General features: G+C 40.3%; 1 protein-coding gene across 4 annotated transcripts in view; it reads left to right on the forward strand.

The window, feature by feature from the left end:
- Positions 1-17,152, forward strand: part of pard3aa (par-3 family cell polarity regulator alpha, a) — an 847,887-nt gene that overhangs the window by 518,615 nt on the left and 312,120 nt on the right. For all 4 annotated transcript variants that reach the window (XM_078233098.1, XM_078233104.1, XM_078233102.1 and 1 more), the window contains exons 10-12: positions 3,699-3,838; positions 7,480-7,608; positions 10,682-10,720. In XM_078233098.1, the coding sequence (XP_078089224.1) occupies positions 3,699-3,838; positions 7,480-7,608; positions 10,682-10,720 (308 nt within the window). The remainder of the gene's footprint in view (positions 1-3,698; positions 3,839-7,479; positions 7,609-10,681; positions 10,721-17,152) is intronic.

Raw genomic sequence — 17,152 nt, forward strand, 5'->3', positions numbered from 1 at the left:
GAAAATAAAACATCTTTTTAATGTGTTTGTTTGCATTTCTTCATAACGGGTCACTTTTAGTGAATCTGGGCAGCACACTTGATTGCTTGAACTGCTTTCTTCTTGTCTGAAACTGCTGACAGTATTCTAATTGTCATCTTAGTAATGCCTTTATGTAAATTCACAATTACACACAAATATTTTGTACTTCTTGCCACATACCTTGGCTGTTTCGTGGTATATCCACCTCAGATGATTGAACTTGAAATGCTTCTGCAATTGCACATCACCGAACCTTCCTTAATTCCATGTTTAATATTTTTGTTAGCAAAAAATATGAGATGGACAATAAATGCTGGCCCTATCTGTGATTTTCACATCCTTTGAAAGAAAAAAAGTATCACCGTAGAATGTTTTCCCATATTCAAAGTGACATAGGATTACAAGTTGTTATGTAAAACTGTGATGCAAGTGCTTGCAGAAATGTGCACCTATCTCTTTGCCCTGTTCTGCTCTACTCCAACAATGTCCCTTGTCTCTCACCTCAGAACAGCATCATCCGCTACACATGTATAATCTTCAGTCCCTATGTTGACAACTTGTTGGTTGCTTGAACTATCATAGAAAATCCATACTAAAATACTAGAAGCTGGATTGTCACTGTCTTAAGTTAATTTCACCTCGGAGTTCTGAAGCCACCAGATGGAGAAGGGACGCTCGTTGCATCTACAGGGTCTGAATTGAAATCCAAATTACAGTATTAACAGAATAACTGGTTGAAATGACACCAACTGGCTATACACTTCAGAGCATTTACTTGAATGGAGAGTAGTTTGTGTTCGGATGCTATGCAAATGTACCACATATCCACTATGAACAGGCTTGTTAAACTATAATATTGACTTTACTTTCTTGTAGATTAATGCATGCTGGGTTCTGTTCTGAATTTCTGTTAGCTCACCAAGCTCACTCATGGTGTTTGAGTTTCTCATTGGTATTTCATGCAAGCAATCATCTTTCCAGAAACGTGTATATTTATTCTAATTATTGAATAAGGTCACTGATCCATTTCAGTCAACATGAGCTGTTTACCTGCCATGATGCAAGGTAATTGACGTTCATTTGTCTTACAGAAAGGTCAGCCTGTGAACTTTTTAACTGGCAGATCTTTTGAGGTGTGCAAAGCATTTGCTGCTTTCAAAATTGTGTCTATAATGTAAGCTGCGTAACATACTTAAAAACGGGATGAAAGTGTTGGAAAGCGTTGACTAAATTCCTTCTAGGCAATTTGATATTATTAGTACTCCTCCCACTTCTGGTGCCACAAAATGGTTGGCAGACCCTTTTTACTATCCCTCTTTCCCTTCCCCTATCCATTATGTATCTAATGGACAAAATCAACAATTTTAAACTTTATTTTACCTTCACCACTTCCCTCAGATTTAACTACTTGTCTATCTCAACATTCATACAATCTACAGGTTATTGCTGAAAAAGATATTCTGTCAAAGCTTTCCCTTTTGTACTCATCAGGATAGATTCGCAAGAATGCTAATTCTAATGCAAGCAGCAATTTATACTGTATGTGAAGAGAATTCTAGTTGGTTGGCAAGTAGACTCTGATTGGCAGAGGTATTGCTGGGGGAATGCACCAGGGAACACTTAACTGCCAAACTTTTGCTTAAATTCAGACCAGGTGGGTCAACTCTGGTCAAGGCATTGCCACGAAAATAAACCAGAAAATGGCTGTCCTCCAAACTTTTGTTGGTTTAAAAAGGCCCTATGAGCGGATGCTCTTTCTGTTTGCAAAGGACAAGCACAAAGGACATTTCACATTTGTGTGATAGACTGAATGTCTTATTAGCTTGACAGCAGCATCCTGTTGGTGGAGAATACCATTCATGTTGCTACTGTATAGTAGCAGCATGAAATGGTTAGCTTCACCTGTTGCTCAAACATTTGAGACACCCTACCCCTTCCAGAGTAATCAGAGGTAGACTGAGTACTTTTCAGGACTGAAAGTGGCAGCCTTAGGCCCGTTCATGAGTTTGCGCGATACACAATGAGCACTGATCTGAGCAGGGCAGTTTTTAATCCCACAGGACAGTTTTGATATTTCAGCATCACACTTGGTAGGTGAGTAAATGGCTCTGGCCCTAATTACAAGGTTGTCAATAAGATTTTGTACTGCACGGAACTGTACGATTCCCAAAGCATATATTGACCAGAAGGCAGCTTACAGAGTGCCTATTGAAAGATTTCTCAATAGCATGTTGAGGAAAGGTGAATTTGAGTGCAGGATGAAACCTATTATGGCGCATCCAACATTAGATGGGATTGCACTATTGGACAGCACTTGTGAAACAATCCTGACTGTGCTAAGAATTACACTGACAACTAATTTAAGATTATCAGTTGAGCACACAGTGTGGTTCACTGAGGTGTGCTACTTGCTACAGGTATTAACACAGGGGGTTTCGGCCTTTGCAAACAGAAGGTGAAAGTCCATGCATTGTGCCTTTTTCAACTAAACAAAAGCTTGGGGGAATTGCCATTCCCTGGTTCATTCCCCATGGCAATGCCTGGGCCAATCAGAGTCGACCTTCCTGGTTTGAATTTAAACAAAAGCTTGGCAGCTAACTGTTCCTTGGTGCATTCTCCATGGCAATGCCTCCACTTGCCAACCAGTCAGCATTCTCTTTTCTTGTAGTATAAGTTTTTGTTCCCTTTAGAATTGGTGTTTTTGTTAACCTGCCCAAACCAGATGAGTGCAAGACAAAAAGTTTTGGCACAATGTTTTTTTTTCAGCAATACTTAAATTTCATCCTACCAAATGACTATTTAATCGACAGATTTTAAAAATGCAGTCAGTACTTCACAATCAGTCTTACATATACTTTATAATTGCAATGTCCCAGATTGTTCTACTTGATTTCCCTTTTTTCACAAATAAAACTACAGGTGCTTAGCCCCCTTGCCCTCCTCTCATCTCATCCACGTTAAAAAAAACAGAATTTTGAATTTTATTTGAAACTAGCAGTATACCACGAAAAGTTACATCTGGCCAGTTGTGGCTGTGGTAACAAGGACTTCCAATCATGTTTGTTCAGGTTCCATTCGTGATCCATCTGATTGCTGGATAAAGTGATTGCACTTAAAGCAAATGATTGGCATTTCAACCTTTGTCAGGACTTGAACCTGTGGTCATAGATGTGTAAAGCAATTGTGCCACTTCCTGACCCAGCTGCATTATAATGATTGATTATTGATATTTTGCATCTTTGTTGACATTTGTAGAGTGTAGAAGATTGCTGGCAACCTGTTATAACGTTTTAATGTAAGCAGGATGTCATGGTAATGTTATGAAGTCTGAGAGTAAAAGTCAACCACTTGACATTTAGCAAACCCAGACAATAGTATAAGTCTACAACATCCAACTGCTTCCAAATATTCTTTCTTTGCATTTGTTCTGAAATTTTCATTTAGTATTCTACTTTAAGGCTAACAATACACTGCGCACCTTCCTGTCATTTAACATATAAAAGAGGTTGTACTGCCAAAATACGTGCCTTTTGCACAGTACAGAGAAATCACAGGATTTCTTTTATGTGAGAAAGGTTTTGTTCCAGGGTCCTGTACTCGTATCTTTGTTACTACTGGTCGTTTGCTTATCTTTCATCTGGAACATGAAATTAATATTTCCATCTCTCTGCGCTCAGGTCCCGAAGGCCTCGGGTTCAGCATCACGTCACGTGATGTTCCTGTTGGTGGCTCAGCACCAATCTATGTGAAAAACATCCTCCCGAAAGGTGCAGCTATCCAAGATGGCCGGCTAAAGGCAGGAGACCGGCTTCTAGAGGTGAGTGGATGAGAAACGTTCGTTTACTTTGTCGTGGTTCTATTCACAGATTATCAGTTTAATACTTTGAAGATAAATGTGTACTGGGAGAGCATCTCAAGCAAGCCCATCATTCTGCAGGTGGAGCTAATGCACTGGAGTAGCATGTCCACAATGGATTATGGAATTCAGTTCCGTTTGCTCTGGGATGCTTGCCACATTATCTTTCACCAACTTTCCATTTAGCAGTGTTTTACATGCTTGTAACTTGTCATTATGATGCACATGTGTACTGGCAGATGTCCCTTTTTTAAAAAAAACCAATATAATTGTCCTTGCATTCCATTGTCATTAAACTTAATTTGCATTGTTTGTAAAAGGGCTTTAGCTTTGAAATGAACTATAATCTCATATCGGTACAGAGTAAAAAGACCTGATGGAAGCAAAATTGAAAAAAAAAGTTTTAGTTTACCAATAGAAAGAACCAGTTAGCTTTTAGCGTATGTTTTAAATTAAATCCTCACTTTTGGTGCTAGTCAGTGCACCTCTTGCCTACCTGAGTCAAGATCAGTGTAGATTGCTGGGAGTATTTTTTAAATATTTATTCTAGATGTGGGTACTACTAGCAAGTCTAGTATTAGTTACCTGAGAATGTAATGGTGAGTCTTGACTGCAATCATGGTTTGATGTAACTCAGTATCTTGCTCAACATTTAAAAGTCAACTATATTTGTTTGGGATTCAGTCATACATAGGCCCAACCAGGGAATGACTACAGGCTTTCTTCCCTAAATCTGCAATCAACAGCCTTTTGAACATTTCTTTTCCAAATGCAGCTTGTACTTCTAGATTTTCTTAAACTGAATTCAGTTTCTCGAATGGTAACGGCCGATAGATTACTATTCCTCTAACATAACCACAACACAACTGTGCCCACGCGTTTATATATGTCCCTCAGCATCGAATGTTTTGCCAAGCATTTACTGACCTGAAACCTACTACCTATTATTGAATAGCACAGTAAAATTGTGTTGTGCCTACAAAGTAAATCATCAACCACTCATCAGAAGCATACATGGAATCAGACATCCAATCCGTTGCTCTTTCATTTTGAGTATTTTATTCTTGCCCATCACAACTTCTCCTTGCTTTTCTGCACCTAAATCTATTTCATCTAAATCCATCTCTATATATTGTGTAGCCTACTAAGCAGTGTACAACTACTGAATAAACATGGGTGACATAACAAGAATAAAAAGCACAGAAGCAATTGAACTGTTTTCAAGCATTCACCTTGTGATTTTGCTCTTCTCTGCAGCATTCGCTTTAAACTTACCTCATGTATAATGCAGTATTTCTAATATACTGTAAGCTGACCTATTCTTACTGTTTCCCAAATTCCTCCTTGCCATTTTTATTTTTTGGTCTTGTCCTCTGCTATTTGGTTTTCATTCCTTTTTTTTTTGTTTTCTCCTGTCACTGCCCCTTCCTCTCCATTAATTTTGCCCAGTGTTAGGCAAACCATAACTCTACTTGCCCAATTAGTCATCTAGTTTATATGTCAATCCCTTTCCTTTCCAGTCTGCTTTTGTAACTGTTCCCACTCCCACTCACACAAAGGATCACAGAATGCCAAATGGAATGCCAAATGGTGGTCTCAGCTTTCTCCTGCATTGGGAAGCTGCCCCTTGATCGTTGTCCTGAATTTTTATAATGAAAGTAGGAACCAATAGATCAGGTGAGAGAGGGCAGGGAGACTCTCTTCAACTGCAGTCCTTCAATTTTTAATATTTCTTCACACTCGCATTCATCCATGTTATGGCATCACAATATTGTAAACTGAGGTTATCTTGTAGGACTACCAACTCTGACCTCAGCTTGGTAGAATTCAGGAATTAGACATACGTACATCAAAAGGTTGAGCCACAAAGCAAACTTCAAACACAGCCACCCTGCCCATGAAGAGATTAACTCAAAATTCTCAGGAATACCAGTTTGTAGCAGAAGGAGATTCTTATCCAGCTTTTGCTTCAATTGATGGTGGTTCAAGATCGATTGTGCACATACCCTGGAGCAGTTACAAATATTGAAGTTTCAGAAACTACAGTGAAGAGAATAAATGAAATTTAAAGTCCTGTTGAACTCCATGAAGAATTTTTTTTACATGTTGTACTTTTTGTATTTTTTTAATAAAAGAAAGCTCCTTTCTAATTTTAGAGTAAGGTTCTCCTATAGATCCCCACAGTGCATGAGGAGGCTAATTAGCCCTTCGAGTCTACACCGACTCTCTGGCAGAGCATCTTACCCAGGCCCTATCCCCATGACTCCACGTATTTACCCCACTGATACCCTTAACCTACACGTCTTGGGGCAATTTAGCATGGACAATCCACCTAACCTGCACATCTTTGGACTCATTATAGAATCCTACTGTGCAGAAAGAGGCCATTCGGCCCATCGAGTCTGCACCGACCACAATCCCACCCGGGCCCTATCCCCATAACCCCATGCATTTACATTGTGGACAGAAACCAGGGCACCCGGAGGAAATCCATGCAGTCATGGGGAAAACGTACAAATTCCACAATGAACTGGGTCCCTGGCACTGTGAGTCAGCACTGTGCCGCCATGCCACCCTTGTTTTGAAAAGAAATTCACTTTGTTGAGCTATGGGCTGCCGAACCTGTTTCTTTTTCCTGTAGGACTCCGCACAGCTGGCACTGCTGGTGGTGTGTTCTGTTATCTTGTCAGTTTTTAGGGATTTGGCTGGAAATCAAATAATGGCTCAAATCATCATGAAGTGATGCAACTGAAAAGAGACTGGAGTTTCCCTAATCAGATTTCTACTTTGATAATTGCTGTTTCAAGGGATTGCACATGATGTGATAGCAAAGGGAAAAATATCTTTTTAAAACTCATGCTAAGTGGGGGCTGGTGTAAAATAAAACTCGCACTTAAAATAGTGGACACTTTAACTGCAACAGCTTGTTTTAATTATCAACAGTTTTCAAGCCGCAGTGTGAAAAATGTGCTAGACTTGTAAATGATTCCTCTGAGGACTGTGTCAGGTTTTTTTTCGCTGAAAGAATATAAAAGTATTAAGACTGTAGAATTTCCGTTCATCTCATGAGATGTTTTGCAAGTTGAGAAACCTCTAGTTCTGCCTGATTTTCCCATTTTGGTAACTTGGCCTTATAAAACTGGCTGTAGTAAAGCTGCAGGTGCTCTGAACACAAATACAATATTTTAATGATTTTCTAGTCAAAGTAACCAGCGATGAACCGTAATTCATAGATGGTGAGAGGTTGAGATGCTGCCAATGTGGAATGTGATTCATAGATACTGCAGGGTGGGATCTCCGTCTGAGACTGTGGAGTTTCCAGCTGGCCCTTGTGTGATTTGTGGTCAGCAAAGGCCTTGATGTAATGGGTGTTGAAGCAGGGAGAGGAGAATCAGAATCTCCTTAACCCATGCCCTAGATTCATTTTAGTCCCACTTGTGTGTCAGAAGGAGTTCCTTTTCAAATACAATCGTAAATTTTAAAGCCCAACTGTACGAATAGATTCAACCATCAAGTTGTTAACCTCACTCTGTTCTGTATCCTTCCCAAATCTTTGTCGTGTTGTTGGAGATGTTCAAGCCGACTTATTGGTGTGATTTCAGGTCAATGGTGTTGATCTAACCGGGAAAATACAAGAGGAAGTGGTGACGCTGCTGAGGAATAGTAAGATGGGTGGCATCATTACTCTGCTGGTTCTCCGACAAGAAGAAACCTTCCTCCCCCGCGAGCTGGTGCGTAGAACAACTGGCAATCCAGAGAAATACGAGAATAATCAGAAACTGTTTGTGTTTTTTTGAATGTTTGCTATTCATTGGAATTTATCTCCACTTTTGAGGGGTGGTAGACTCATTCCTTTGGTTGCCTGCACCACAGCTCTTAAAGCTAGGTGAAAGCAATCATACCGTAAGTGGGACCTCGATTTCATATTTGATCACCATGTTTGCATATTTGTGACATTTTGCGAGGGTTTAATTCAGTGCTTTCAATATCACAAATGGTTGAGGGTATAAACCATTGTTTCAGGTGATCAAGTATAAATCTGCATGATGGTGAACACAATTAAGTTTTTTGTTGTAGATTTTGTCATTTTGAGGCTGAATTAATGTTGGCGTGGCCGATATTTTGCCAGCTCAGTGGCATTCGTTCAACTGTAGTTCAAGTAGCCACGTACACATTGCAGAGATCCATAATTGTTGCCGTGGTGACCCTCTTGGAAAGCAACAATGATTTCTGTTAGGTTTGCGAATTAAAGTAATTGGGTGGAGTGGTCTAAATTTGTTAATTTTCTAGTTAAATAAAAGGCATAAGAACAACTACAACTGTGAACCAAGCTAAAACCACAGGTCATGCCCATGTATTTTGCCAAGACTTAAACTTAAACTTAAACTATAGATAGGCCTAGAGGTGGGGATGTGATCGGCGCAACTTGTGGACCGAAGGGCCTGTTTGTGCTGTGGCTTTCTATGTTCTATGTTCTATGTTATCACATTGTCAATGCCTAAGCTATACTTGTTTCTTAGGTTTTACTAATGTAATGTGTGAATGCTAAGTAAGTAAATGCCTATGTGCTTCTAGACTGCACTTGAATGTGTTAAACTTAAACTGTTCTTGAATGCTAAATTTATTAATAGAAATGTTGGAGCAGAAGGTCCAATCCGCATGGTCGTCTTTTTCATATTTAGCATATTCTTTGTTTCATTGTTCTGCAGGCCCTGTGTTTGTGTGTGTGTGTGTGTGTGTGTGTGTGTGTGTGTGTGTGTGTGTGTGTGTGTGTGTGGGGGGGGGGGGGGGGGGGGGGGGGGGGGGGGGGGGCGGCGGTGAAAATTAGAATACTTTTGCAACTCCCATCTCTGCTAATTTCCTGCCTCTATGCTTCCTCCTTCAGCCAAGAGGACAAAGTAGTCTGAGCCAAAGATTTGTGCTTGCCACTCTCCGTGCCAGTGGATGAAAGATATGCTTTTTCAGAGCAGCATATATCCCTGCCAATAATTCCTCCCTTGAGGATGCAGTATGCTGGTACTGTGAGCCACTACATCCAGCAGCACAGCTGAGAACCAGTGAAAGCTGCCCATGGGATTCCCAATCACTAGCTCCAATCACGGCTGGGATTTGAACCTATATCTTTAGCATGCGTGTCCAGCTCTGGAGTTTCACAGCTGTCATGCTGAGCAATGTGCTTATTTCCCTGAGTCCTTTTGTCTACTGCACTACGGAGGGAGGTTTCAAATTTTTTATTTGGATTTGAGAATTTTCTAAATGTCCTTCTCAATTTCCATTCGTATTTTTTTTAACAGATTACACGTTCATTTTACCACCAAGGTAGAAATGAATTGGAGGAGCAGTGACTGATAACTCTTGCTTTTACGTCCAGCTTCAAAAAAATGTCACTTTCATTAAATTCTTGACAGCCTTTTGACAAATCAGTAATGCACAACATGATTTTCTGCTGTACAAAGTGATTCATGATAATTTAGTTACACAATGAAGATAAAAGTAAAGGTAATCAATTAAGCACTAAACTCTAGTGCAGCGGTTCCCAACCTTTTCCTTTATTCGGACCATACATCGTCATCAAATGTTTTTGTGGACCATAAATGTACGCTGGCCGTTTTAAATAAAGCTTATAGCTGTCGGGAGCCAAACTTGTATGTCAGTGCATATTAAAAAAGCAGCTATTTCTAATAGCTTACAATGCACGCACTCTAATACATTGCAGGGACAGCACAGTGGTGAGCACTGCTGTCTCACAGCGTCAGGGACCCAGGTTCGATTCCCGGCTTGGTTGACTGTGTGGAGTTTGCACGGTCTCCCCGTCTCTGGGTGGGTTTCCTCCCACAGTCTGAAAGACGTGCTGGTTAGGTGTATTGGCCATGCTAAATTCTCCCTCAGCGTACCTGAACGGGCGCTGGAGTGTGGCGATTGGGGGATTTTCACAGTAATTTTATTGCAGTGTTAATGTAAGCCTACTTGTGACACTAATAAATAAACTTTGAACAGATTATATTACACAAGTATGTTTGTGAAGCAAATTACATTGCATAATAATGTAACATATATGTAAGTTAAATGCAATTGATTTTTTTTTCCATGGACCACCAGTGGCTCTAATGCCTTTTTCCCAAATTTTAAGTAATTGAGAAGGAGAAAGTCATCTTGGGTTGATGTTGGAGGGAGAGAGTAGAATTTGATTCCGAACAATTCTGCAACCTGAACCAGTTTACCCGAACTATGTTGGAGTCAGTGTTAGCTTGATAAGTTGTCCCGACTTGAGTGTCGAATGATCAGAACTTTATTTCTCCTGAAGCACAGTTCGATGAGTTGAAAAATGAATGGTTTGCTTTTCCATTTGGAGCCACCTGCATTTTAATGAAACCAAATGCAAATTCCAAATATTCCTGATCTGGATGACAATATGCAGTCATAAAGCCATTCGTAACTGAAGGAAAGTGCTATATTATGCAGTGGAAATTCAGAATAAAGTAAAATATAATGTAAGTGCAACTTCTTAATAAAGTCCTCTGATTCCTTTCAGGAATAATCAGCAGGTAATAAGACATCAATGCGCACTCGAGATCATTACCCTTCATATGTTTAAAAAGAAGGAAGGATTTTGAAATTCAAAAGATTCTCAGAGCTTTTCGTTCCACCACAGTAATTGGTCTCAGCTGTAAAACAGACCATGTGAAAGATGCCCGTGAATACTCTCAAACATGGGTTGCCTTTGTCACTGAGTTAATCTGTGTAACACACATGCTAGTGCTTTTTATGCCATGTGTTTTTATTCTTTGTTCTCTCCACTTCTAGAAAAAGGAATCGAGTCAGTTGCAGGCACCAAGTGACTTGGTAAGAATTCTACGTTTTACGTCACACAAACTGTTCTAGTACATCTGGCACAAAATCAAGAAAGTAGTTTTGCAGATTCACGATTTGATGTACTTTGATGAGCAGTTTGGATTTCTTGCAGTTCTAAGCACCATAACTAAAATGGAACTATTTACTAAATTGTCACATTCAGTTTGTTTTTCCTGACTCAAAATTGGTCATCCCTGGCTGCAGAAATCTCTCGTCACATCACACATGCAGCTGAATAAAATATACAATCAAAACATGCATGTGATTGAGGGTATATTTACCGCATGTATGAAAAAAGCACATCATTTTTCAGATAGCAGCCACAAACCATTAGGATACTCAAATTCAGAATTGTTGTCATGCTTTGTGTGTGTGTATATAGGAGAGCAGCTAGCCTATGTTCAAAACAGGACTTATTTTGTTTAGAGTCCTTTTGATATTGAAAGTTTCTAAGCCATCTGGAGTGTAATATATCTCTGAGTACATGACCAGTTCACTAAAGCACACAGTAGCAGAATGTGTGGCAACTTCATGACCCATATAGTACAGTAATGGTGCAATTAAGTGGCCTTAAAAACTGTCTGCTCTGTAAATGCCAGTGTGCATTATATTTGAAAATGGCTTGCTAATTACCTTTAGGTGCTTAGTTTGCAAATGTATCTTTTAATTATTTTCTTCCAATGTGCAGTAGACCAGATGGGACACATGTAAGTGAAGAGTGGTGACAATAGTTATTTGTTGATCTTGTCCCTCCCCAGGCCTCACTGCCCCCCAGCGGATCATTAGCTGAGTGGAAAATGTGCTGCATTAGGTGTTCAGCCATATCGATGGATAGAAATGTTCAGTTCTGGAGAAGATATTCAGCAACAATTGCTGAATTGGCAAATGTATTCAAATGCTCTAGAGTTTGATCCAGCTGCAGGTCTTCTAAATCTCCTGTTTGAAAAACAGTATGTACTGTACTAAAATCAATGTTCTGGTGGAGATCCCCTCCCATGTAAAGCTCAAAGCATTTTTTTAATAAGAAGCCGGGTAGTCCACTTTGTCATTTAAGGGAAGGTGATCATTGCTTTTATGCCACACATAAAGGAACAACTTACTTGATCTCATTGAGAGAACTGTTTGACCTGTAATAAGACCAATCCTCCATTTCATCATTTCCCCACCCTGCTCACAGTGTCTTTATCTGGAAATATTTAAACCTATCAGCAGGTTCCAATTCTAGGACACAAATTACTGTCGTAGATAGAAATTGTCTGCTCAGCAATACCTCCCTAAAGTCACCCCCTGGAATGCACTGCAGGTCCCTAAGACAGTTGCTAGTGTTGTAAGTGTAGATGCTGTAAATGGGGACAAAGCTCTGAGCTTCTTCCTACCATATGGCGATGACTTTGAGGACTATCTCAAGGTTGCAGAAAACCTGTAAGAGGTGTAGCACAGAGGTAACAACTTGGCTAACCTCAAAAGATATTGAGCAATGTAAAGGCTCCTTATAAAATGAACCATCCTCCTGCGGGCATTGTAGTTCAGGGGTCTACAATGTAATTTTCAATGGTCTACAACTGTAATTTTAAGCCCCAAACCTGCTGGATTCGTTGTGAGGAAGTGATCTTAGTAAATTCTGAGGGTAATTGCTGGCTAATGGCAATTTCTGAGTGAAGTTTGCTAATTATTGGTGACAAGTCAAACTTCTCTCACCTCTAGGAATTAGCAGGTGACTGACATCAGCAGGAAATGATTGGCTTTCCCAAAAAGTAAATCTTTGACACTTTGTACGAGTTGGAATGTGTGAAGTTTTGACATCTTCAAAACATTCACGTAGAACAGTTACTTTGCTTGATCAAGGTGCTGATAATAGAACAGTGTGTCCCCACTTCAGCGGTTAATAACCGACCAGAAGAAAGTAAAAGGGGAAGACAAGAGACTCGCATACTGAGATCTATCTACATGTTTACCTGTCTCGTATGTTGTGAATCGTGTGTTCTCTGATGAGCATTTTGTTTGAACTTGAACAGAAGTGTAGCCTAATGGAGACATGAGGAGAAACTTTTTCATGCAGGGACTGGTTAGAGTTGGGAAATGCTGCCTGAGAATGTGGTGGAGGTAGATTCAATTGAGGTGTTTAAGATGGAATTGATTATCTGAAAAGGAAGGATGTGTAAGCATGAGAGGAGAGGAAGATGGGGGAGAAGGGCATTTAGGTTCATTACTCATTCGGAAAGTCGGCGCAGACCTGAAAAGCCGAATAGCCGCCTTCTCTGCTGTAAAAATTTTATAATGCTGTGAAATCCTTTTAATATTCACTGAAAAATCCTCTCTGACTTTACCTCTTTTAAATAGCATGCCTATCTCGTCACCCTGCAGTATCTCTAAGGAACAGTAAAGATCCTTCGTTAAATGTATCCTGAAAAATTAGCATGTGCCTTATAATGTAAATGCCATCTTTCCCATTTCATCCTCATAAATATAGTTCAGAGCAATATTGTATCTTAAAATTTCACATCACTTTTAACACACTTTAAATATTTCCACACTTTCCTTTTCTTAACTACATTTTAGAACTATTACCAGTCACTCCAAAGGCTTTTGTTTAAATTGTTGCCAACAATTTTACTCAGTACACTGGTGACTTTGATTTAACTTGTGTGTTAAGCATTATGGTTAGGCTGGTGCAATGCTAACACTTTGAAAGAGCATGTGAACCATCAGACAAAATTCTTCTTGTAAAACTGTTCTTTGGGACACGATTTCAAGATTTGCTCCAAGCGTCATTCACGAACTGCAGAGGGCACAGAAAAATATTATTTCATACTTCCTGGCATTGTATTGAATACCTGTTTTGAAAAAAATCAGAATAAACAAATGCCTCCTGGAAAAATGTCAAGCCTACAACCACCTGTGACATAACACCCCCTTCATATTCATCAATCGTGATTGACTTATCTGCAACATAATTGCTTGAAGCGTTGGATCGTCAAGGACAACTTAAGAAGCAGATTCTTTCATTTGAATTTGTCCCTTGGGAACTTGAGTTTTAACCCTGTGACTGCTGGAATCCTTCACACCTTTAAGCATTCTTCCATTCTATCCTCCATTGTCTGTCTGCCCCTAAAGCATGCACCAACCTTGTCCATAGAGAGTAGGGACTTGTCCTGCTTCAAGAAACCACCACCTGAAGGAGGTGCATATCAATGCACTGGAGATAATGCTTCAATTTTTGCTAATCCCGTGCTCTGCTTTGTATTTCCCTATGAAGGTAGCAACTGATGGTTCACAATGTGCATCATCACTGAATAGAGGCTCCAGAAAGTGGTGCGCCTCTTTAGAAATCCCTCAGAGTTTGGAAATATTCAAGCTGTACTTAGGGGGTCGTTGGAATCAGGTTTTCTGCCAAGAAACTTCACACAATTTCCTGATCTCCTTCATGCAATTTCAGGAAGGCACAGACGGTGAACTCTTGATTGTTGGCTCCCAGAGCAACTTTCCTGGGGTGTATCACCTGTGCATCCATGAGTGGTCAGTGAAAGAACTATAGAAAGAGCATGTGTACCTCCCAAAAGCATAGTTATTTAATTCATCTTGTAACTCTTCACACCCTCTCATCAAGTTCATGCTGGCATTCCCTTCTTCACCTCTTTCCCTTGCCCTCCAATCCCCTGGATTTGCACTCGCCCTCATCCCTCCTCTCCCAATCCATGCTGACACTTTCTTCTTCTCACTGATGTTCCTTTCCTTCCAGTCTAATTCAAGCTTGCAATCTTCTCTCTTCTCCATTGCTGAAACTCAGTGGAGTTTCCCCCACCCCCACCTCTCCATACTTGTCCCCTTTCCTGATGGCACTCCTCTCATTTCATGTTGACAACCTTGCCCTCCCGTAAATCACACCTTGCACACGTCTCTCTCTTTCCCTTCCCTCTTCCCCCTCCCCTGCACCGAGTTCAAGTTGGCTCCCTCTTCCTTCTTCACTCCTCAGTGTCAGGTACTGCTAACAAAAGAAATTGGTGGCCATTGCGCACAATGAGCTGGAATGCTGAACTCGGGAGAATTCCCCTCCATTGTATCGCACGAGATTTAAATTCCCTCGTGGTGATGAGCCAGAAGTATAAATATGGCTTGTGTTCCCAAAGATGCTGACTGTCACCAAGAAGCACTGATGATTGGTATTTATACATGAACTGTCATGAATAGGCATTGCAGAGCAAAAATGTTAGGGATAATTGTGCAGGAGACAACATAAAGTGGCAGGGATGAAGATATAGCAGAGGGAAAAAAAACTCCTGCTAAGTCCAAAAGCATAATCAGTGTGTCTTTTTTCAGTTTTGAGATGTTAAAGCTTGAGTTTCGAACGAAAATGTATTGCCCCCGAATGAGTCAAGTATTTTTAAGATGAAGATACATAATTAGATAATTCTTGTAATTGATTGCTACAGGTTGTAGTGTTGGCATTCCAGTGGGTTTTTCATGTTGATTGTGACAGAAGGATTCGCGGAAAATATCAACAACATATAATTAGAAAAAGAAGTATCTTGAAATAGTAATTTTATTTCTAATGTGCGCAGCAACTTTCTCCCCTTCCTGTATAATTGGTTGATTTTAAGGTAATTTAACACAAACAAGGTACTACTATTCATCAATAAAAATGTCACCTTAGCTACATAGCAAACACTACTATGTTCCCTCTACCTTTTAAAAAAAATAAAAAACTACTTCCTTTTTCTTTGTATTTTCTGAAACCCATCTCTCATTATGCCTCCTTTTGTTTCTCCCCTCCCATGTTTTCTTTCACAGGATGTGGGCGTTGCTGACTAGACCAGCATTTTTTGCCCATCCCCAATTGCCCTTGAGAAGGTGGTGGTGAGCTGCCACCTTGAACTGCTACGGTCTGTGGTGTAGGTACATCCACAGTACGGTTAGGAGGGAGTTTCAGAATTTTGACCTTGCAACACTGAAGGAATGGCGATATGTTTCCAAGTCAGAATAGTGTGCCCCCTCCAGGTTCCCGGGTTAACAGTTCTTGCTCCTCAGGTACTGTTTCCACCTCCTTCAAAGCTGCTGTCATCACCTCTCCTCAACAAACCAACCGTTCATCTCTTCGTAGTTGTAAACCACTGCTTCCTCTCCGAAGTCCTTGAATTTGTTGCTATCCTACCTGACTATGACAAAGGCAACTATCGCTCCTCATCCTCTTTGATGGAAGAAGAGGCTCCACAAATATCCCCATCCTCAATGACATTGGACCCCAGCATATTGGTGCAAAGGATAAAGCTGAAGCATTCATAGCAATCTTCAGCCAGAAGTGCCGAATGGATGATCCATCTCAGCCTCCTCCGGAGGTCCCCACCATCACAGATTTCAGTCTTCAGCCAATTTGATTCGCTCCACGTGATACCAAGAAACACCTGAGGTCACTGGATTCTGCAAAGGTTTGGCCCTGACAATATTCCGGCAATAGTCCTGAAGACTTGTGCTCCAGAACTTGCTACGCCCTTAGCCAAGCTGTTCCAGTACAGTTACAACACTGGCATCTACTTGAAAATTTGGGAAATTGCCCAGGTATGTCCTGTACACAAGAAACAGGACAAATCCAAGCTGGCCAATTACCATCCAATCAATCCTCAAGACTATGCTGGCTCCTGGTTTACACTTTGATTTTAACATTCTTGGCTTTTTTCAAATTCCTCCCTGTCTCTTGTCTTGTTTTCTCGCCCCACAACCCTTTGAGCTATCTGCATGTTGCTAATTTTGGTTTCTTGAGCAACCCCTATTATATTCGCTCCATGATCTGTGGCTATGCTTTCTGCTGCCAAAGCTCTTTCCCCAGGAATTCCGTCTAAACTTTCTTGCCTCTCTTTCTTCCTTTAAGGCATTCCTTGGTTGAAATCTATCTCTTTGATCGAGCCCTTATGTTAAATGATCAGTAACATTCCTGCAAAGCACCTTAGCCCGTTTTACTACATTCAAGGCTCTGTATGAATTAAACTTGTTATTGAATAAATCCTATCACAGTAGCAACTCTGTAGTATTCCCAATCACTGTGTTGTAACAGATTTTACATTTAATTAATCCCCTGTCAGTTCTTTAGAAATGTTTGCAAATCATTCAAACACTACAGCTGGAATTGAAGCATACTGAAAAAATATCGCTTTGTTTCTTTTAATGATTGTTCTAAAATCCTTCTAAAAAATTCTCTGCACTGATTTCTCATGGAGCGTTGTTGGGAGTTTTGACTTACTCCAGTACACAAATGTCTCTGTAGTTCCCAAAGGGCTAGTGATCAGAAGTTTCGGAGTGTTAGGAAGTTGTCATATAATCTCACTTCAGATGACATAACCACAGGAGTGGCGAACCGGCTCCATTTCTCACCTGGTGCTGAAAGCCTTTCTGAAAGAATATGCATATTGTTCGTGACTTTTTAGTAGTTGG

Source organism: Mustelus asterias, chromosome 2 (genome assembly GCF_964213995.1).
Source record: "Mustelus asterias chromosome 2, sMusAst1.hap1.1, whole genome shotgun sequence".
Classification (NCBI taxonomy): Eukaryota; Metazoa; Chordata; class Chondrichthyes; order Carcharhiniformes; family Triakidae; genus Mustelus; species Mustelus asterias.